A 22,467-nucleotide genomic window follows, 5' to 3' on the forward strand; every position below is an offset into this window, starting at 1 on the left:
AAGAAGAAGAAAATAGAAAGAAAAAGGAGGAACTAGAGAAACTGAACGCTAACTGGATAAAAATCCAACAGAAGTTCCGAGCCATGGGTCACCCGGACTGGATACCAGAAACAGAAAAGAAGAAGAAGAAAGGAATGATGGAAAAAATAAGAGGATGGCTACAGAAGTTAAGGAGTTAGAAGAAGAAGAAGAAGAAGAAGAAACCCAAAGGCCCTTTTCAGGGCCACCCACATTTCTCGAAAAGAGACTGACTTTCCATTGCCTACCCTTTTTTCAAAAAATTTTTAAAAAAAAAATCCCATGTTCAATTCCCCTTGTCCCTAAAGTAGTTTTTTTTCTAACATGTTCAATTCCCCTTGTCCCTAGACAAACCCAAACTCTATTCCCATGTTCAATTCCCATTGTCCCTAGACAAGCCCAAACTCTATTCCCATGTTCAATTCCCCTTGTCCCTAGACAGACCCAAACTCTATTCCCCATGTTCAATTCCCCTTGTCCCTAGACAGACCCAAACTCTGTTCCCCATGTTAAATTCCCATTGTCGCTAATCTTATCCAGGGTTTTTTGCCCATGTTAAATTTTCATTGAGGCTAAAGTGGCCCAGGGTAGTTAATGTTAAATTTCCATTGAGGCTATAGTGGCCCAGGGGTGTTTTTAATGCTAATTCCCCTTGAGGCTAAAGTGGCCCCATTTACTACTAGCATCCCAACGCAAGTATCCATCTTTATTACTCACTATCTTAATATACAAATTGACATGCTTGGTTAATGGTATACTATCAGCCGGAATCTTTACATAAGCAGGTGACTACAAGAATTTGTCATCAGTACATGACTCGTGCTGGCTTATTTTTTAGTATCTCTCACGTTGCACCAACATGTCATGAACATATGCAAGGCTACATAGCTCCATTCGCAAATATCTAACAGCTGATGCATCTAAAGCACTTGTGTGTTCATTAGTACTTTCAAGACAGGATTATTGTAACTCAGTTATGTCTGGTTGATCTCAATATCTACTTCAGAAACTTCAAAAAGTTCAAAACACAGCTGCTCAGATCATGCTTAGAGTACCACGATCAGAGTACACATCCCCGCTGCTCTGTACCCTACACTGGCTGTCCATTGGATCCAGAATCAAACACAAAATTTGTTCTCTGTGCTATGTTCCACTACTAAACGAAGTCATATAGACAACATTGTTTTGCACACCAGGGCCCAGTAACGTGAAATGAATTGCCCACTGAACTTAGATATAAAAACACAGTTATCCAATTAAAGAGTGTTCTCAAAGCTCACTTATTTTGACTGCAAGAATAAACTTAAAGACCTAATAATGATCCCTACCTTAAACATTTTCAGCATGTTTTTTTAATTAAATTTCGTCATGTTTTTTTTTTATATAAATATCATTATATATCTTTTTTAATGTTATAGGTGTTGTTTAATGTTGTAAACCGCTTAGAGCTAAAGATTAGGCGCTATACAAAGTCCGTATTAGTATTATTATTTAGAACTAATTTGATTTCTCACATTCAGTTCTTCTTTTGTCTCCGTTTTTGAAGAAATGCTCATTGTCAGTGCATCATTCCATACTCTGCATTGGTATTTATATGCCTCACCCGGCAATTGTTAGTATATCATGATTATAGTTCCTTCTTAAAAACAAATGTAATTTATTCATTGTTTTTTGAAAACTATTTAAAATTACATTTTACTGTTGAAACTAAATGCTTAAACTATTTCTTAACTCTTTCAGGAATTTGTTATGTATTTCAGATGATTGATGATGTTGAATCGCCAAATCTTTCTTTTACAATACTGAGAACCCGATTTAATATAGGTAACTACTGCAAAATCTTGCCTTATAGTAATTTTTAGACTTTAAAAGGTTATCTTGCAGAGGAGAAGTGGAAATGTCTTAAAGTGAAGCACAAAGCAAATGTATAAATGTATTTTCACTATGCTGACAAACCTGACACATCACAGTCTAAATCACAGGGGCTTGTATCATTGCTTTCATTACAATTTAACTGTCATACATATATATATAGTACATTATTTTATAGTATATGTATGATTGACAGATTAAATTGTAAGCAATGATATGAGACCCTATGATCTAAATCAGATCTTTACGTGAATTTGAGGTCTGATTTTAATCAAATTGAAACATGGTATGTCATGCTAAAAATTCATTTACCTCCTGACTTGGTCGTGTTTCGAGAAAACAAAAGGCCAAAGAGGAAGAAAAGAAACAAACCACCACCACTTTTAGTATATGCCCGTTACATGTAGCATGTATTAATGGTAAAAAGTCATGATTGGAACTGATGTAAAACTATCCCTTGGGCAGTTTAAATAACGGCAATTAAAGGCAAAGAGGTCAGGTATAAACCACCATTTCACATATTACTTAAACGGTTGACAATAGCTAGTAACATGATTGAATCCAAATCACCCACACATAAACATAGGTACAATAAACCCTGGAAAAGAAAAGTTAATAAATAATCTAGACTTACGAGTGAGACAGAGAAAGCTTGGTGATTCACAAAATGAATATTTTCTACATTTGCAGTTATACGTTGCCATCTCTTTTTAATCATGATAATGTTATAACTCTGCTTAATGCAAATGCTTTGATCATCTGTGTACAATTTAGAAATTCAGTATTTCAGAATTTTAAAAAGATTCTTTTGGAATTTATTTTGTGTTTATTCCGTTTTTAGCACCATGATTAGTCATATATGATAATGCCTGCAATCTCCACAACTATTGTCTGAACAGAGACCCAGTATTCTTCCGTGAAACATGGTTTCTTATGGACCGCTTCCACTGGTGCAATCATAAAGGTTATACTTAAATTTTACACATTTCATGCACAGCACAAATCAATGATAGCATTATATCTCGATATCATTGCACCTGTTAGCCTTACATTAGCATAGTGCTAAACAATATCAAAGCAATATTATTTACTCAGAAAATAAATTTACATCAAATGATAAATAGAATGTATAATTTTTATATGTTTTGTATAAATTTGATGAACTACTCTTAAGTTAATACAGTATTACACATAATGAACAGCTTGTAATATTGTTCAGCATGTTTCATAAATGTTATCTATTGAAAACTTTTTGCAGTATCCTTAGTGTATTATGTTTGAAGCGTTTACTAAATTTCTTTCTTTGTTACACCACAAGACAAGAAATCTTATAATAAATGCATAAACGCACATTAAGAAAGAAAAAAACACTTTATACATAAATTTTGTTGTATTTGCCACTATTCTATTTTGGTTTATTTTTCTGACAATTTGGTTCAAATTTGAATCTTGAATGCTTTCAGTTCTGCCTGAAACAATGAGACTAATTTGAATAAGTCATTAGACTGATAGCTTAATGTTTTATAGTGCAATGTTGAATAAACCTAACACATTTACACCATAACTGTAAAATTAACAAGTGCTTTTTTCTTTTCTTCAGGTTGCCATGTAGGATACAATGTATCCCATTACCTTCAATATGGGCATTTAAACTCCCAGGTAGCTGAACAACGTAATTCAACCTTAAAAAGGCTCAAGACCAAGCTGTCATACATGAATGTTGAGAACTTCAAAACTCATTTAAGACTATTTCTTTGGTTCCATAGCATGATATCATTATCCTTGCTACATCCATACATACCTGTGAAAGACATCCGATTGTTCATGGATCTTTCAAAAGTGTACTCGAAATTGAAAGTCTGATACATATATAGTGCTGATTATTTTTAAAACTTAGCTCCGTATATCACCTTATATTTTTATATTTAGTGTTGTTCCAGGTGATTTTACTCAAAAATTACTTGTTTGCATGTGGCACTATACATTTTTCAAATTTGCCACCATTTCTTAACAGGATTGAAATAGTTACTCCAGATTTATGTGAGATTCTTCATGCAGGGTTCCCACACTGCTGAAAGACAAGATAAAACAATGTTGTTGATGAAATGTGACCTGGTACTCACGATTACATTGCTAGTCATTTGAGTACACAAATCTAACAGCTCACATTTTCAAATGTTGTAGATAAAAAGATTTTAAAAAAATATTAAATGAAAGTCATATGCTGGTTGTAATAAAAATACAAAAATAAAAGAACACAGGATTCTCCATATTTATATATTCTTAGAACAACTTATGGAGTTTTTTTGTATCACCTGACTACCACGTTGACATGTGTTCTCCACTTGATTAAATGTTGTTTTTTTTACAAAAAGTATTTGACTTTCATTTAATATAATTGAATTTCTGTACAGCAACATCATAAAAACGTTTTTTTGTTGATATCACGTGACTATTGGACTTCCAATGTCATCATTTGAGATTTCTGAAGTCATGTGACTAGAAATGCAAATGGCGAGTACTGGGACAGATTTCATTTACGCCGTAGTTTCTTCTTGTCTGTCAATTGATTAACAACATAACAATTATAATACTTGTCATTTCTGAGAAAAAAAAATCATTTTCCTATCGATTTCATGCAGGTATGAGTCGATATAACATAAGTTTAAATTTTCTTGGCCCACTGGTAAGCGTCTATCATATATCGCTACCGCATGGTGACGGCAAATTGCAACATTTTGATATGCAGTTGCAATGACCACACACTCTGACCTAAAGGTCCAAATATGAAAAGTAGGGTGGGAATATTTGGAGGAAACTGAGAATAGAAAATGGACTGCTACTCGTTTTAAGCCAAATTTGTAGTCCAAAATGTTGAATCTCAGAACTGAAATGAGAAATTGTCATCACTTCTATTATATATTTACAAACGATACGAGCCCCTGTATCATTACAGGTTTGGGGACAGGTTTAATGAATTATTAGAAGTCACTTTGATTTTACAGAAAATTCAGTCCTTGTTTATATAACAGTATATAATTTTGAAGGTATTTTGTCAAAATGTTAATCAAAACTTATGAAAATGTTTTTTAAATGATGGATTTTTAACCAGATCATCTTAAGGAGATTAGATTGCTATTGAAGTCTTTAGAATTAAAGGTTTGAAAGGAAACAAAACATAAGTTATGTTCATTATCTTGTTCCCTCTTTATATAAGTGAAAAAGAGCAGACCATTCGCAAAAAAGCAGTTTAAACGGTAAAACAAATTTAGGTTCTTCTAAAGCAAAAGGTGTAATTCAGAAATGATTTTTCATATGCTAAAATATGTGATCTTCAAATGTAAATGTGATTTCCTGTTTAATGATATAAGTATATTTTTATTGCTATATAATTATAAATATTTTTAGATGATTGTATACAAGATTTTAGCAAGAACTATAAATAAATAATAGAATATATGTACAGTGATTGTGGTTATTTTTCTTGAAATTGTTCTGAAACTGGACTTTGGAAACTGGTCTTTTTGTAAAAACCTGATATGAGAAACCGTTTTTGTTGGCAGAAGGGGTCGTCTCTCATAGCAAGTTTTACTGTATGATAAATAGAAACCAAATAATGCATGACAACCAAGCAGACCTAACATCTTCGTTTCCTCATACAGCAGTACAGATTGACAAGTGCTTGTGTTTATTGTTTGACAAACATGCCATTGTAACCAAATGCAGATACTAGCACCTGTAACCAGCAAGTTACAGAAGTAGAATGAGATGATGAAGAAGACGACTTATATGCCCCTCTCTCTTCACCACTTTGCCTAGAAATCATTCAGTCATCAGAGATGTCAGTCATCATTCAATCATCAGAGATGTCAGTCATCATCCAATTTTTGGAGATGCCAGTCATCATCCCATACATCAGAATTGTCAGCCACCATCATAACGCAGGCCTGATAACTCTTATGATTTTGTTGTAAGTCTTAGGAAAATGGCACTTAAAATATAGACTTTCAGAATAAAAGCAAAAATTATGGAATTATGGTTGTTGCAATAAAATAAAAAATTATGGAATCTGGTTGTTGCAGTAAAATCGGGATAATTGGCTCATCTGTGTTTGATTTGGATCCGTGTTTTATATTCGATACAGATTAGATGCAGTGGAGTTGGTCAGGAACCAGACATAACTTGACAGTAGTGCCTCAGATGCTTTAACCTGCGTGTAATTTTCATGCAAAATGTCTGCATGATAAGACTGTTGATAGAGAATTTGCAAAGAATGGTGCCCAGCAAGTGATACACGTTGATGACGAAAGGGAAAATATGCCTCTTAAAAAGTTAATAAGCAGTACAGAACAACACAAAGGTATATTCAGATTCTTGTTGCAGAAAGGGCAACAATAACATTTATTGGATATCACATGTCAATCTGATTGTCTTGTGCACAAGAACTCGTATAGTTGATTAGAATTTACCTACATGTACTATAATAATGTACTATAATAATACTACAAAGGGGGACAACTCTCTCTTCTTGCAAGATCTGTTTAAGACTCATCACTGATATTTCAAGCTATACGTCACGTAGTGTAATAAATTTGGTATGACTTTAATTCGAGCATATGATTTTATTTGCATACCGAAAGTTTTAATAACTAGAATTCCTTTTTCACATGCTACTGCTCGATAATGGTCATGATAGTGCCTGCTTTATATTCAAGGGCAATGCACTGAATGGAATACTGGCCATATAATGGTCAACAGAAAATCTGGTTCTCATTAGGTGTAATCATTTTTGGTTTATCATTGAGAGGGCAGTAATCCATTCGGTGCATTGCATAGGTGGTTCACTCTAGGAGACGGCTTCCTTGAACCGGGCAACAGTCTGAATTGTGATTCAGAGTGGATTATGGTCTCCCACCTTGTCATTGCTAGAAAATAACAATAACAGGCCCTCCCCGCCCCCAAAAAAAGTTGTGTATCATAACATAAATGAAGTATAACATACACCAGGTAAGAAAAACTGCAGATAAACATGAAGTCTAACATACACCAGGTAAGAAAAACTGCAAATATTATAGCACAGACAAAACAAAGAATATAGCACACAAACACACCATATAGCTTATATACGCCCACATCATTAACAGTATTAAATGGCCCACCCCACCTCAAATCTGTGTTGGTACTGATGGGTATATGTGTCTAATGTCACCTGTTTATTAACATATGGAATTTTGCTTCAGAGGCCCTTAGTGGTCTAAAGCGCTCTCCGTTACGAATCACTTCCATCTCACCTCTGTCTGTGTGGGTTCGAGACTCGGATACAGCCAATGTGGGTATGTGAGAAAGCTTTCCAGTAGCTTCTCGTGGTCGGTGGTTCTTTCCGTGGTTTTCCCAGGTTCTTCCTCCACCATTAATTCTGGCCGCCATGTATAGCAGCCTTTCGTGTGCTGAAAAATAGCGTTAAACCCTACAACAACAACAACAACAATTTTGCTGCATGCAAATCTTTCCGATCACACCTGCATACACTGTAGTTCCGACAAAGCATTTTGTGATAGTGTATATAGTTCAGACAACAGCATTTGGTGATTGCGCGAAATTCAAAATTGCCACACAACAGAGTTCTGCTATTCCACGTGGATTTGCAAGTCGACAAACATAGGATTTGATCTGGAAATTTTATGTACATATCACCAAATGAATCGCGGTAAGTAACTATTAGTGTATAAAATTTACACCGATGTGGTGAGACAAGGTTGCAGATTATTGACGGTTTTAATGAATAGACGATATCGGCTCTTAAATCGATGGCCAATATTATACATGTGTGGGGATGATCTATCGCCCTACAGTGATCTGTACATGAGAACGCTTTCGACCACTTGGCCATCAAGGGCTATATGATCATTTCTTTGTAACAATTTGCTTTTCTATCTACAAATTGTCATCTTGTGATCCTATAATTTAAAATGAAAACAATGTCCATTATTTTTCAAAGTCAACCAATTTATCCGAGGTTATTGATTTAAATAACTTTGTCTTTGAACATAATTTTTATTTCTTAATCTTAAATCTTCTAGCATTGGGTTTTAAAACAAATGTCTGTAATTAAATTTAATCGATAATTAATACTGACTTTTGTTAGTTTTTTACACCTGTAAATGAAAATTCCAAAAATTTGGTAAAATGTTATTGAAAGTCAGTAACATGCTGATTCGGACCAGTGTTATTCGACTCTGATTATGGGTTGATTCGGATCAAATGCCTGGCTAATTCAGACCTTATGAAATAGTATTTAGTTTCGTCCGGGATTTAAATGTGACATTTTCATTTGTTTCAAATATATTTTTCATTATTTCCCACGTACATGATGATTTCGCAACATTGTTTGTTTTCCTGCACATACTAGGTTGGGTATGTCAATGCCTTTATTAGATTTGTGTAGAATTTATCGTGATAATGTCCATTGTAATATATATTAATATTACTAAATAAAAATTTATAATAAAAAATGAGAGCGAGGTCCTGTATAATTTATTATTTAGTTCCACGCAGTATCTCATGTGACTAGCATGCGTCTATATTCTCTTGTGGACCTCGTAAGATATTTGAATAATCTTTATTGAAAGCACCGTATGTTATTTTATTATTAATTCAAAATATATCATGTAATGTTTTGGTAATTAATAACACGGAACAAAAATTCAAGCAGTTCACTTGTGTTCGTCTATATCGACTGATCTCATGACACGCCTTTACAGTCGATTATAAAGCTTGCGAAAACAGTACAAAGTACTAAAAGAAATCAAGTATGTGTGTTCCACAGTTTTTCTTAATATATTTCACAAGTTCAGATTACACATAGCAATTGTAATTGCACTGAAACCGTCTCAAGTATAAAATAATTTAAAAGTCACTGTAACTAAAGCTTGAGACATTTGTAAAATATACTTTTGATTTATAAGTGTTTCTCTCACTGGTTCGCGCGCGTGTGTGTGTGTGTGTGTTAATAAAAAAAATATTATGATTTGCTTTTCACAAAGGAAGCAGATTAACTGATATGTAATTGTGTGGTGTTCATGGTCCACTATTCCTTTTTATTTGTATTGTTTAAATACAACAAAATGCAATGGGTGTATCGTGAGTTTAGTTATTATAAAGTATGACTTGTAATCCCAAATTTTGCTTGAGTAGTTTCAACAAATTGTATTGGCTAAATTATGCAAAAGAGGTTGGGATAGAAGTTGCATTTAGTATGTAATTATGTAATGAAGCAAAGTCATTATCAACTGGTCTGAGGAAGTGAAATGTTAATAACAGCCTTTATACTTATAATCAAACGAAGTAATCTTACTTCAACCGCTTCGATTACTAATGTACTGTTGAAACTACTCAAACATAGTCATATTGTATAAAGATGCAAATAAAAGAATGTTTATAGAGATCGGGACGGTCACTTCATTAAAACAAAGTATTCGATTTTACCTTTGAAATATGTGCTGATGAAAATATGACTCTACACACCTTTTGCATACTGGACTGTCTGTCAGGTGAAAGTCGTGATGATATTCTGATTCTAGTAAGAATAACAGAGTATCTGCGATTACCAGAGAGATGCTATGAAGGAACGCCATTAAATAATAATATTTTCATGCATGGTATTGCATATGAGAAGAGATAAGTTAATGAAAGATTTATGTTTATTTCAAGTCGGTAATTTAGTAAAGAAAAGTTTTGTCGATTATGGAAATTGTATATTGTCGTATCCGATGAAAGGGGGTAGCAGTGAATTTAAATGGCTTGGTGAATCATTATAAATAATTATGTGTAAAATGCCGAGTTTTTAGATTTTTTTCTTGATGAGAGCGGGGACATGGCGCATTTATCATAATTATTGCGTGCGTGGGCGCTTCTGGTTAAACATGCGACTATTCTGGCAACCTCTAGGTGAGAAATGCTAGAGACAGATCATTTATTAAAGCTATTAATCAGAACAAACAACACAAACGACATAGGCTAAATACAAAAAACAGCAACCTTGAAATGAAGTGAAAAATCACACTAAATTGGAAAGGGAAATTATTATAAATGTAATGAAAATTCGGATATTCTACAAACCAACGCAAAAGACGTTTGTAGGTTCACACAACACTTAGTTAAACAATCACTATCCCATAATATACCACCGCTACTGTTCGCGAATAATGATGGCACATTGAAAAGCAATAATTATATTATATTATCAGTATTACTTTATTACTTTGCGTCAAATTATTTTACTTTCCTTATTCCGCTATAAAATAAAAACAATAATCATGCCTGACCTTGGTTCATCCATTTATCTCTTAGCATTTATAACCATATCACAATCTAATATTCACTGTTCTTTTTATTCATTAAAGTAATTATTATAAGTATTCATATAAGTTTGAAAACAGAATCCGAGGAGCTACACTTTAAAAAAAGAAAAGAATTATCCAGTCGTACATTGGAACGTTACACCACCCATACCGTCGGCCCACACCAGATTCACATCAACTGTGTCCCAATCGTTAAAACAATAATCGCACAAATATTTATTTTTTGTTGCTATGAAGTCATTTATGATGATTACAATATTATAAATATTTTTGGGCACGATTCTGATTCTAGTTAGTCGTATTTTTAATTACATTTAATCGCTAATTGATAATGCCTTTTGTTAGTTTTATGTTCAGACTTTTGTAAAACATGCTCATCACCATTTTGTATACATTTTCTTTTACAATCCCTAACACATGTCAGTCAACTCATGGGTTTAAGCTACATTTAGCCAGTAATTGTTTTTCTTATGTTGGGGTGGGGAGGCATTTAAAAAAGAAGTGTTTTCATGTTTTTCGGTTTCACCCTTAAGGTATGTTTTTCTTTTTCTAACAGAATTTTGATAAAAAGATAATTTAGATAAAATTTTGGATAGGGTATTTTATTTTCTCTAGTGTATTCTAAAGGGTTGTTCATCCGATATAGGCTTCAATGTCCTAGTCGAATTCTCTTCCCTTTGTGTTTGAAAGTGACCTTTGCTAAGGGTATCCATGTCCTGTGTATGCTATATGTATATTTGCTATATTGTGTGTGTGCTATAGATTTGTATGTAAGGACAGCATAATTGTAAAATTTCCCCTCAAGTTTTCATATAATAGGTGATATGAATTTTAATTTAAAAAAATTTATTTTTCAATTTGTTTCTTTCGTATAATTTGGAAATCTGGTTTGAATGAGAAATGGTAGCTGTTTAAAAATTGAAAAAAAAAGAACAATGTTTTGGTGTATGTGATCTGGTGAGACATTTCTCATTTGTAGCATTGTTTTCCAAGGATGCATCAGTCATGTCCATTTTGGGGATCCACACTATATTTACTCTTGTGCTTCTCCTTATGATGGACATAACCATTTTCACACAGAAACCCACCATCTCTATATCCATATGTCAAACATGTTAGAAGGCTGGCATTTGAATTCGTCTCAAACTGGACTTGAACCTATGCAGCAAGTGTAAAAATCAGCACCTATTGCCTTTTTCTCTTGAACCAGCATACACTCAATCATACCCTTGAAGACAATGAAAAGGGCTACATGTTCATGAAAAGTTGCTCACTTGCCAAGTGCATAGCTTAACACTCATATATTCCCCCAAAATCCACAAAGAACACACACACACGAGCACATACTTCATAATTTTGCATGGTTTCCTGCATGTGTCTGTTATAGTTCAATGATGGCTCATTTGGTGGGGGTAGGACATTTGGCCTGTGCCTCACCCAACTGGGGGCCTCAAAAAGCAATGATATGGATATGTTTTGGCATTCACATCATTTCCAAATTTCAATATATCAAGGGCCTAGGGGCCTGGTTCAATGTGTCCATCCTATGCTCATTTCCATGCTATAACTTAAAAGTTGTATGTGATTTTAAAAATATTACATGAATGATACTCATTTGCATATAAACATATCAGGCAAAGACATTGTTAGATAAGAAAGTGTTAAGATTTATTGGATGGCAAAACAGAGAGGGAGGGAGGAATATTGCATAAATGACATGTTCTTAGTCCAATTAATGAAAAAATTTCATATGGTCCACAAAACTGCACATAAGCATACAATAAATTTACATGTTTTGTCAATCAATTAATAGGACTATTAGCATAGACATAAGATTTTTATCATTATTAACCTTATGTTGTCAAACAAAATACTGGATACAAATTAAATGATGAAGAGAAAGGTGTTACAGTCATCTGTAACTTGCACATAATCCAGTGCCATCAATGTTATTAAGATTATTTATAAGGAACAAAAATGGCATTTGGTACACGCTAGCACTAAAATTTATGACAGCACATGGGCAGGTAGAAGCCAACAAAACATGTAAAAAATGAAACAAGGTTTCATGATGTAAATTTTTAATTTTAAAAAAATTGATTAATAAAAATATTTGATTAACACAGATACACTTTCGATTACAAGAACAGGCAAGTAAGGTAATAATATGCACATTCCACAAGAGTGTTACTTAAGAAAAGCCTTCAACATTTTGTCTTGATTATCAAGTGACCATGGGAAAAGCATTTACATTACACACGTTAAATGTTTATGAGTTTCAAGATTGTTTTTATTTTTCTCTTGCTCCCTTCCCCCAATGCGTAGGGCTCAGTTTCATAGAGTATATATAAAGATCACAGAAGGATCAAAGTCCTTTATGCTTAGTCACATGTTAACAAGATTACCATTAAAGGTATATTATACTCTTACTCCATATTTGTACTCCTCTAGTTGACAAATTTAATATCACCATAACATAATATGCCATTCCTTATCAAAAGTATATAAAAAGAATGACTGGTCTTCGTGTGGTGATCCAAATTTGTAATGGCGCTGAATGAAAACCAAAATGTTCCTATTACAATATCTGTTGAATGCATTTGGATATAACTTTGAATATAAACAAAGCATATGACAGACATAATGGAACTGTGAATAATAATATGAAAATTGTAGTACATAAAGACCTAATATCTTTCTACAGATAGAATACCAAAAGTTATGTAAATTTGTTACTCTAAGATGTTGGTAATGTTTACAAATGATACATGCACACTATTTATCTTGTACAATTGATAATAACTATAAATTAAAAATGTTAAAAAATGACCTGAAACAGAATAACATCAAGACATTTCAAAGTTTTTGGCATCTTTGTTTTCATCAACAGATATTTAATGAAATCATGATATGAAGAAACACCATGTTGGGAATCAGTCATTTGGGAGTTCCTAGATAGCCCATTGTTTGAGAAAGCATTTGTAAAACTTAATTGGTGAACGCAAGGTTAAAAATAATGATATTATGCTTGTTCAAATGAATCAATCAAGATTAATTTAACAACCATTCATGTCAAGCAGAAATATCCAGATGTGAAACCAATAAAATTGGCATGAATTATGTGTGTCAAGAACTTCAAGTGATAACCGATAAATAGAAAGCTTTATGCTGTACATTTTTATATGCTTGAATCTGAACTAATTTCCACGATTTCTAACATGATCATTGCTTTCTAAGTGCATAAATTGGTACAAAGTTTACAAAAGTTATATTCACAACCCTTGGCAGCATATCAGGAGGTATGTCAAAGAAAACGATCAGTCAGAATAAAATGCAGAGCTAGCAATTATCAACTTCTACATCTTTGCTTTGTTTTTCACATGTTGTAAAACTTATTCTCCAAAATGAAAGGTTAATGACTTTGCTAAAACAATCTGTCACTAAACAATCTACATGATACACACCACAATTAAGAGTTTAAAATCTGATTTTGAAATCATTTTTCATCTAACTCAGACATAATTAAATCACAAATAGCACTTCGTCCATTTTTTCTACATCATTAGGATCAACTGGTTTGTCCCACCTCACGTCAAAGTTCTTATTTACCTGTAACGATATGTTCACATAATTTGTGTATAAGTAAGATATCTTTAAAACTAAAAAAGAAAGTATGAACAACTTTCTTCTTTTATAAAACACAAGTATATTTAATGGAAAACATGCCAGAATGACATATATAAACATGTACATATATAAGCTACATGGCTAAAATGAGTATTTACATAAGTGAAAAAATTACTTTGTCTTAGTAGGCATATACACAAAATATTTAAAATTAAACATTTATCTACAAGTATGATTTTAGATGTGCATGAGTGTGTTCATACTATACATATGCCTTTTTGTCATCTTCCTGCCTGTAACATTAAAACTTGTATTTGAAACTAAATCCTATTATAAAAACACATGTAAATATTTAAATACCTGAAGCATTAGCACTTTGGCAAACATGAGGACAAATACACCGCAATCCCTCCCATTCGTCTGGCACCTGTAAAGAATAATGTTCGACAAAACCCTTTAAAGTGTGGTTATGTATCTCAGTTGTAACAAAAGTGCAAAATCTTCAGTACGATACCATATAAAAAATTCTTAACATTGGTGATATTGCCAGCAAAATAATAATAGGCATGACTTATCATGCAAAAACATGTGTGGCATAAATCAAACTAAATTTAAATGCTTAATTTTTTATTTCAGTATATTATGCAGTAAGAAATGAAAAAGATGCTGATGTATTGAGTGTATTTGTGTTCATACTGAATATTATATTAAAATTTAATTGCAAATTTTTACCTTCTACCTACACACCTGCTACAGCTGTATTTTAAATTTTGAGTATGTCCACATTTTTTCTTCTCCATTTTGGAAACTAATTTACAGTCACTGAGTAAAGTTTCTTTTACCAAAAATAAGTTTTTGCCCCATAACAGTCAAATCATAAATGTAATAACACCATTTAACCAAAATGTGGGGTTTAATTACAGCAAGAAATAAATTTACCTTGGGGTAGATAACTCTGAAGTTATCAATTTTTCCTTTTGTTTCAAAGATCCTGAAGTATTGAAGAATAAAAATGCAATCAGTACATTCACAGACAATACGTACACAAACTTCAAATATGGTATTTAAGCAAAAGACTTTGAAGAGAGATTATACTTCATTTCAAGGAGCAGATGAGATTTTCCAAACATACAAGTAAATTCTTGATAAGATCTAAGATGCTTTGGAGATAATGTAATCTTTTAGAGCCAAAGATTAGAGTCTGTGTCTTCCTGATAATCATTCACATCTTATTAAAATCAATAATCAATATTTAAAGAAGCTATATATATATATATATATATATATATATATATATATATATATATATATATATATATATATATATATATATATAGGTACATGTATTATTAGTTTTAGCTAATACTAATAAAATAAGGAAAAATGACAATGATTTAGAGTGTGTTGTAATATAGGTAAAAAGACAACATTTTTATATCATTGCTGTTCTAATGGTAAAAATTATATCAAGAACAAGGGAAACAGGAATTTGTTACACTGTCTACCTTTGTAGATTTCTTGCAACTGCATCATATGTTCCATTCAACGAACACAGTATGAATATTTCATGTCCCACATAATTTACTGCAGCAAGATACCAATGGACACTGAGAAAGAAAACATGATGATGTCTTAAAAAGAAATATTTATTTCTTGAAAAAGTAATAGAGTCAGTGAAGAAGACTTCTACCAAATCCTAACATTATCACCTAAAGCGCGTGCAAAGTTACAAGAAATTCTTTTTTCTAAGTGGAACAATGTAAAATATCTGCACTATGTAAGTGTCTGGAAAAGATAACATTTATAAAGCACAAAAATTGATATAATGGTGTGGCATAGATCCCCTATATCTGCATAGAAGGTTCACTTCATATTATTTTTCTTGGTTTGAAGTGAAACGTGGTCAGTGTTAAACTAAAACAACGTCATGAACAGGCTGAAGTTCATTTCAATCCTATCTGACTGTTATAAGAACAAATACAAATTTCATGTAGCTAAGAAACATGTGATATATTGATTTCAGCCAGACTTCACAAACCCCAACAAGTTGCAGAAACAGCGCACATTCTGTACTTACTTATTACAACCTGGCAGCAAAGCAAACTTGCACTCTTCCTGTTCTACACTTATTTCTCGCTGAAGCTTCCTAAAATGTTACATGAAGATAGCAGGGTACAGTACATATTGTGGCCTGTGCTACAATTCAATCAATGTATTCAAAAACGAAATTAATAATGTATTAATGTGTAGGACAACCAGCAACAAAGTGTCCTAATCCAAGTTACATCACCGACAAAGAAATATCATGTGAAAGAATTAAAAAGGTATCAATGTTGTTTTATTGTCCATTCACACTATAGCACTATGTTAATATACCATGTGAAAGAATTAAAAAAATATCAATGTTGTTTTATTGTCCATTCACACTATAGCACTATGTTAATATTCTTGATATTTAACTATATCTTATAAAAGCATAGTGTTCATTTATATACTTTATAAATACACTATACATGTGTATATATAATTCAAAGTGTAGAAATGTAAATGGTCTATTTAAGATGATTTGAACAAAGGTCCTAATGAAACATATAGTTGCAAAGGACCATATAGAGAACACACGCACACACACACACACACACACATATATATATATATATATATATATATATATATATATATATATATATATATATATATATATATATATATATATATATATATATAACACTTATACAAGAATCTTACACACTGGTGTGTAAATTGCTTTGAACAAAGCTGCTAGTGTGACATGTTGTTGCATAGGGTCTAAATAAGAACAACCTGCTGTATTTGTTTTGATAATTCATTTTGGATGAAAGAAAGAAAAGGATTCAACATATGAAATGGGATTGAAACCCAACAACATGCTTTCACTGAAGTAGTTAATACTCTTCACAGAATGTTCTGAATTTAATCCTTTGGGTAAGAATATTGATTGTAACCAAATAATGTAGATTGCCATTTACATGAGAAAACAAGTTACAGAGGTAATTATGATGCATTCATCCTACCATATATCCATTTTGTGAGACTGAATCTGAGTCCCAAATGAACTGAGCTGTACTGAAAAATCTGACCTTCCAGTCTGATCCTTCAACATCCTGAAACATTTAAGACTCGTAATTGCTATGACTGTTTTCCTGTTTGGACATTTGCAACTGAATTATATGGTAATTTATTTAAAGATACATTATTGCAGAGTGCACAGTAAATTGATTTTTAATTTAATAAATCACTTATGATAACTAATACATTGGCCAGATATGTTAGCACTCACTCAATTATTCCAAAAAATGACATTAGACTGGAATGAAAGAAAATTTTCATGAGCATCCCTTTAGGAATAAGACTGAAACACTTACACTAAAACGCAGTCCACGACATGGTCATCAAGCTACTGTCCTGTTAAAACTCTTTGAAGATCAGATTTCCAAATCTCCATCTTTTTATATATGAAAATTCTAAATGAGAAAGGATGTTACACGTTATAATGAGTATGATATGATTGTTTAAAGGACATAAATTTGCATTTAACACCAAATCAGCACAATAGTGCCAAGGAAAATTAAAATTCACAAAATGTACAAATGCTGTATTTGTTTTGACAATTCATTTTGGATGAATTACTGCTTCAGTGATATATATATATATATACACACATGCACATACACATACTGCATATGTATATAAAATATATATATACAGTATATAAATTAAGGTAACATATGTACAAATTTGTAACAAATGTAGTCATAATTTGTGAAAAAAATTGTTTTATTAAAAAGGTCAGAATTTCTTGTGTAATAAGAACAATACAGCCTTAGAGTGAACATTAACATACTTTCGTTTCATATGGAGGAAGTTTACAAACTTTACAAGAGTGTGTTCAAGTGTCATTAGTATTGGAGGATTATTTGGACCTATTCCAAATAGCCATTCCTGTTCTGTGTCAAATCCAGTTAATAATATGGTTTTAAAAAATTCAAACTGTGTCAGCTATGTATGCATATTAAATGCACAATTGGCTTCTCATCATTATTCCAATATAATTCTGTTTCACAGAGAAATTAATTTTGAAGATAATTATAATGCTGTATAAATTATTACAGTTTTATATCTCATATGAGTCTTATTTTGAAAATGTACCCTTAGTCTTAGTACAAACTAAAGCAATGGGAATTATGAATAAAAATTTCCACAGAGAAAGTAAATAATTACCTTTGATCTCCAGTTTCTTCTCTAGCTGGTTAAACAACATGTCTGCAAAACATGTGCATGATCAGCAACAAAACTATCATATTCATAAAATGAACCTAGATATGTAATAAAGTTTAAAACACTGAATGTTTTACATAGCACTTTTAATGTTATTAAACAATTTAGAAGATGTAATAATAACAGAACATCAATTAATGTAAGGTGTCAAAATGTAAAAATTTGGATGAGTAAAAACGAGAGACAGACAATTATAGTATGAAAACAATTTCTTTATATGAATTATGTGAAGAAGTTTTCTGGGTCATCCAAATTACCGTTACAAAAATAACACATTTATATGCAGGACAGACACATTTTTTCATGAATACTATGCAAGATATGGGTTGTGAAAGTTGACTTTGTTTTTTGATTTTTGTTACTTGTGACTGGCATTTTATATATCAAATATCTGTCCTAACCTAAGGGTCAGGTCAGATGTAATTTCTCTCTTCTGTCTCTTCCTTTGGGTTGGCAGCTCATCTGAAATATTGAAACAAAAGAAAAGAACATGATGACAGATAGATCAGAAGTTTAAAGATTTAATATTATATGAAAAGTGTACTGCACATATATGGAGGATTTAAATTTGAGAATTTTCTATTCTTCAAGTAATTATCATAATTCATACAAAATAATTTGAACAATTGAGGATATTTAAATCTGAGGCAGCTGACACATGAAAATTACAAGACTTGAAACAATTACTGATATACAAAAGGTTGGTAAATAATCAAATACTGGTAATATCCATGTTTTTAACCTGCAACTGTTTCAAGCACAAGTTACTATTTCAAATTAAACATAATAAATATACCCGAGTTCTCCCATCTTTTTGGGTTCGCTTTCGTACAGGTGTTGAAACAACTGCAAACAAAATTAACAAATCCTTTACACCTAAATGCAAAAAGTAAGTAAATATATCATTAAAAAATATTGGTAATTGTTTAATTCTTAAAGCATACATTGTGGATCCAAAGTGGTTATAAGACAACTTAAAAATCACATTATTCGTACATGAAATATGCAGCTTGCTGACACTGGAATCTGCCATATAAATGGGAAAAATTTCATGATAACACAGTCATCAAATCAAGGTTCACAATCGGTCTCCTAAATGAGTTGACGTCAGTTGTCTTTTACTATCTGCACATTTCGTCATCATACCTAAAACATTAATAAAACATTTCCACAATTTAAATTTTAAGTAACTGACAATATTTTAATTACAAATTACTTCAGTTTCTCCGTGTCTTGCCTACTTTAACACTTCTTTAGACAACATCACTTCTGTACTGTTTGGGAGTACATTAGGGGGTTATCATGAGTTTTCCTCCTAAGACCTATGGAATTAAGTGTATATGGTGCAGTGATCACAATAAGGAGTGGAACATTGTATGCCTCACAATCACAAGTATTTTGTCTGATTATGAAGGAACGGAAACATATTTCGCCACTATTTCACTTATTTCTACCTTTCCTATCATTACTCTTCAACCTGTCATAATGTTCCTATATTCTTGATGGAACACCATCTGTTGTTTAATAGTGCGACCGCAAAAAACATGGATATCGAAAGATGTAATATTCCCACATTTGCAGATCCCACCTTGAACAAAATAGTCATTTATAAACTCGCTATTTCATTTTCATAAACATTACTGACTTAAATAAAAATGATCTTCTTTAAATTATTTGTTTAGAAAGAATTAACAGAAAATGGGTTTCCTTTTTGTTATTCACTGGTATTGAAATATTACAGAAATGTATAACGCGCAGCCATGAAAATGAACAGTCATTAACATAAATTTGAATTATAGTTTCTTTAATAGGTGCTCTGCATTCTGCTTGGTGGCAATTTGCAGCACTTATTGCCTCTTAATTTTATCTCGTAAATGGTTATTAGCGGTATTTACAAGGGCTAAAATGCATTTCTTCTGTCTCACTGTCAGGCGCAGACACGACTTGTCAAAAGATTAGTGTCTTTTACAACAAGTACGGAGTGTTATACCTTTTGTATTCATCATAAAATTTTGCAATTGCAGATTTCAATAACTATCTTGATCCTATTCTTGGCTAAATATTACAATTAGCAAGGGAGATAACAACCAAAGCATAGCAATAACGTACCACATTAAACACGAAGAAAACTTAAATTATATAGTATATGCCATGGTACATCGTTGGTTGTGTAAGTGTGATTCATAACTTTGATAGCTTAATTTTAGCTACAGAATAGATTAGATGGATTTTAAACGAGCAAATAAAATGGGAAAAAAAGTGGTGAGAAAATACAGAGAGAGTATGTATATTTTATATTACAATACCTTTAGGTATTATATTCGATAGTACATTTAATTAATCCATTCCAAAGTAATCTCATATGTTTTAATTAATTAATTAATAAATTAATTCATCCATTTATTAATATTTAATTAATTAATTAATTAATTAATTAATTAATTAATTAAGTAATGAATGAATGAATGAATGAATAAATTAATAATAATGTAAATAATAATAATGATAATAATACTTATAATAATATTAACATAACTACAATAGAAATTACATAACTTAAACTACAGTAAATTAATGATAAGTATAACAAGTGTAATTATTCCATTCCTAATTGATCATACTTGTCCTGACATCAAAAGCAGAAGAAAAAATTCCATTAAAGTGGATTAAGAAGAGGAATTATTTTTTCATGTTTAAAGAAGGAAAATTGACGAGAAAAAAATTATACAAATGTCTAACTTTAATTAGACACATTAAATGTTGACACCATATGAAACGTCCATGTTGTTTCTTCATGCCACCTTTTAATTAAAGTTACTGCACCATGTACAAACTATTAAATTTTATATAAGGAGTTATTACTGAGTAATAGTGTTAAATCTTACTCTATTGTTATCATTGAATTTTATCGTGTGAGATAAAGTGCGAGCTAGTAAGTAAGCTTTTTTCTTCATTGTAACATTTAAAATTATTAAAATTGTGCAAGTTTAAATTAATGTAAATAATTAATTTACAGTTAATGGTAAATACATTTTAAATTTGATTTATGAGTATAGATTATTTAAAGTCTGCATTGTGGAAATATGTTAGCATATTAATTATATAAGAAATTGAAAGATATCATGAAAACATACTGATATTAGGTTATGAGAAAAAAGTAATGTTAAGTTGCAATTCATGTTTCAAGTTGTATCATGTTTAGGCAGTTGTAAAAATATTTAAGTCATTTTTGTACAGGTAACTTTTAAACAAACGCATTCTTCCATTTCCTTAGAACGTTCGGCGGTGCATTACGCATATTAGTTACCTCACAAGAAGCTTCTTATCTACAGAGAGTATGAGGATACAATGATCGGTCCCTCAGCCAATACGAGAACTGGCGAGACAAGCTATGGCTGATCGCTCAAGGCTGAGATCGCCAGAAATGAGTTGCTATTATACCTATATCTACACAGAGTATGAGGCTACAAAAAACCGGCAGACACTGGGTAATTCCGGAACTGCGTTTGTATATGGTAGGCTGATTAGGTGAATTGGTTAAATGCATTTCTTTGTAGCTGAAATATATCAGTTGTTGTATGCACCTTTCTTTTCTTGTGTATCGTGCACAAAGCGTTATGATACATTCACAATAGGAGCACCTGACAACAATACACAGCCAGAAAGGAACTGGAAAAGTACGAATATTGCAATGTAACATGTTTTCGAGGATGCATGTCTAATTAAAGACAATGCCAGCATTAATTGTCTATGTGCATTGTGGAAGCATTGTACCAAATTGGTGTTATAATTGCGATAAAAGTTTGTGTGTGCAATTTAGCTAAATCGAGATCGTTATCAGCAACCTTATCCACCGAAACAGCAAACATAGTTCCCTTTTAAACAGGCTGCACGATTCACCCAAAACCACCCAAAACCTGCTCCAATCCACCACAAACAGTATGTAAATCAAATGAAATATAATCAAAACCACAAGAAAACATTGGAAATAGTACTATCTTGTTGAAACAGAAGACAAATTATGCCGCATTTATTATTTACATCGAATGGAAATGACAAAAGGGAGACAAATGTTACTGGATTCATCACCATATCAAGTCAAAGGCGGACCCAGTATGTTCCAAGTACAAACGGCCTCATTGTGAATCAACAAGAATGACAACAGTAACATATGCACGATATTATAAAATGTTTACATGTATTTGTTATTGTCTTTATTAACATTTTGTTGTCGCTAAGGGCTATAGCAGTCTATTATGTTTCTTGTTGACAT

The 22,467-nt window shown here is 31.9% G+C and overlaps 2 protein-coding genes and 1 long non-coding RNA gene across 3 annotated transcripts in view; 2 read left to right on the forward strand and 1 right to left on the reverse strand.

Moving 5' to 3' along the window:
- Positions 1-1,758: 1,758 nt before the first annotated feature.
- LOC149787945 (uncharacterized) lies at positions 1,759-4,192 on the forward strand. Its single transcript, XR_016424395.1, has 3 exons — positions 1,759-1,842; positions 2,732-2,854; positions 3,491-4,192. It is a non-coding gene; the product is annotated as an uncharacterized LOC149787945 (long non-coding RNA).
- A 9,547-nt stretch (positions 4,193-13,739) lies between these two features.
- Positions 13,740-17,181, reverse strand: LOC149787946 (uncharacterized). Its single transcript, XM_089975689.1, has 6 exons — positions 16,931-17,181; positions 15,955-16,023; positions 15,383-15,484; positions 14,817-14,868; positions 14,238-14,304; positions 13,740-13,859 (listed from the first exon to the last, which is right to left on the reverse strand). Exons 1-6 carry the CDS (start codon positions 17,017-17,019, stop codon positions 13,852-13,854), a joined length of 387 nt encoding a protein of 128 aa, XP_089831815.1. The 5' UTR covers positions 17,020-17,181; the 3' UTR covers positions 13,740-13,851.
- A 4,342-nt stretch (positions 17,182-21,523) lies between these two features.
- LOC149787947 (uncharacterized) overlaps positions 21,524-22,467 on the forward strand; it is a 58,441-nt gene continuing 57,497 nt past the window's right edge. The window contains exon 1 of the mRNA XM_089974213.1: positions 21,524-21,709. The gene's annotated coding sequence lies outside the window, so the exon portion shown is untranslated. The remainder of the gene's footprint in view (positions 21,710-22,467) is intronic.

The sequence above is a fragment of the Sinohyriopsis cumingii genome, chromosome 11 (genome assembly GCF_028554795.1).
Source record: "Sinohyriopsis cumingii isolate HCF-2022 chromosome 11, ASM2855479v2, whole genome shotgun sequence".
NCBI lineage: Eukaryota > Metazoa > Mollusca > Bivalvia > Unionida > Unionidae > Sinohyriopsis > Sinohyriopsis cumingii.

Bases quoted from the DNA above. Each gene is read 5' to 3' on its own strand.
- LOC149787946 (XM_089975689.1), bottom strand. From the start codon at position 17,019: ATGTTGAAGGATCAGACTGGAAGGTCAGATTTTTCAGTACAGCTCAGT. The intron at 15,485-15,954 runs GTAAGTACAGAA...TTTCTTTCTCAG, and splicing joins TTGCTGCCAGGTTGTAATAA to TGTCCATTGGTATCTTGCTG. The intron at 14,869-15,382 runs GTAGACAGTGTA...TCAATACTTCAG, and splicing joins GTTGCAAGAAATCTACAAAG to GATCTTTGAAACAAAAGGAA.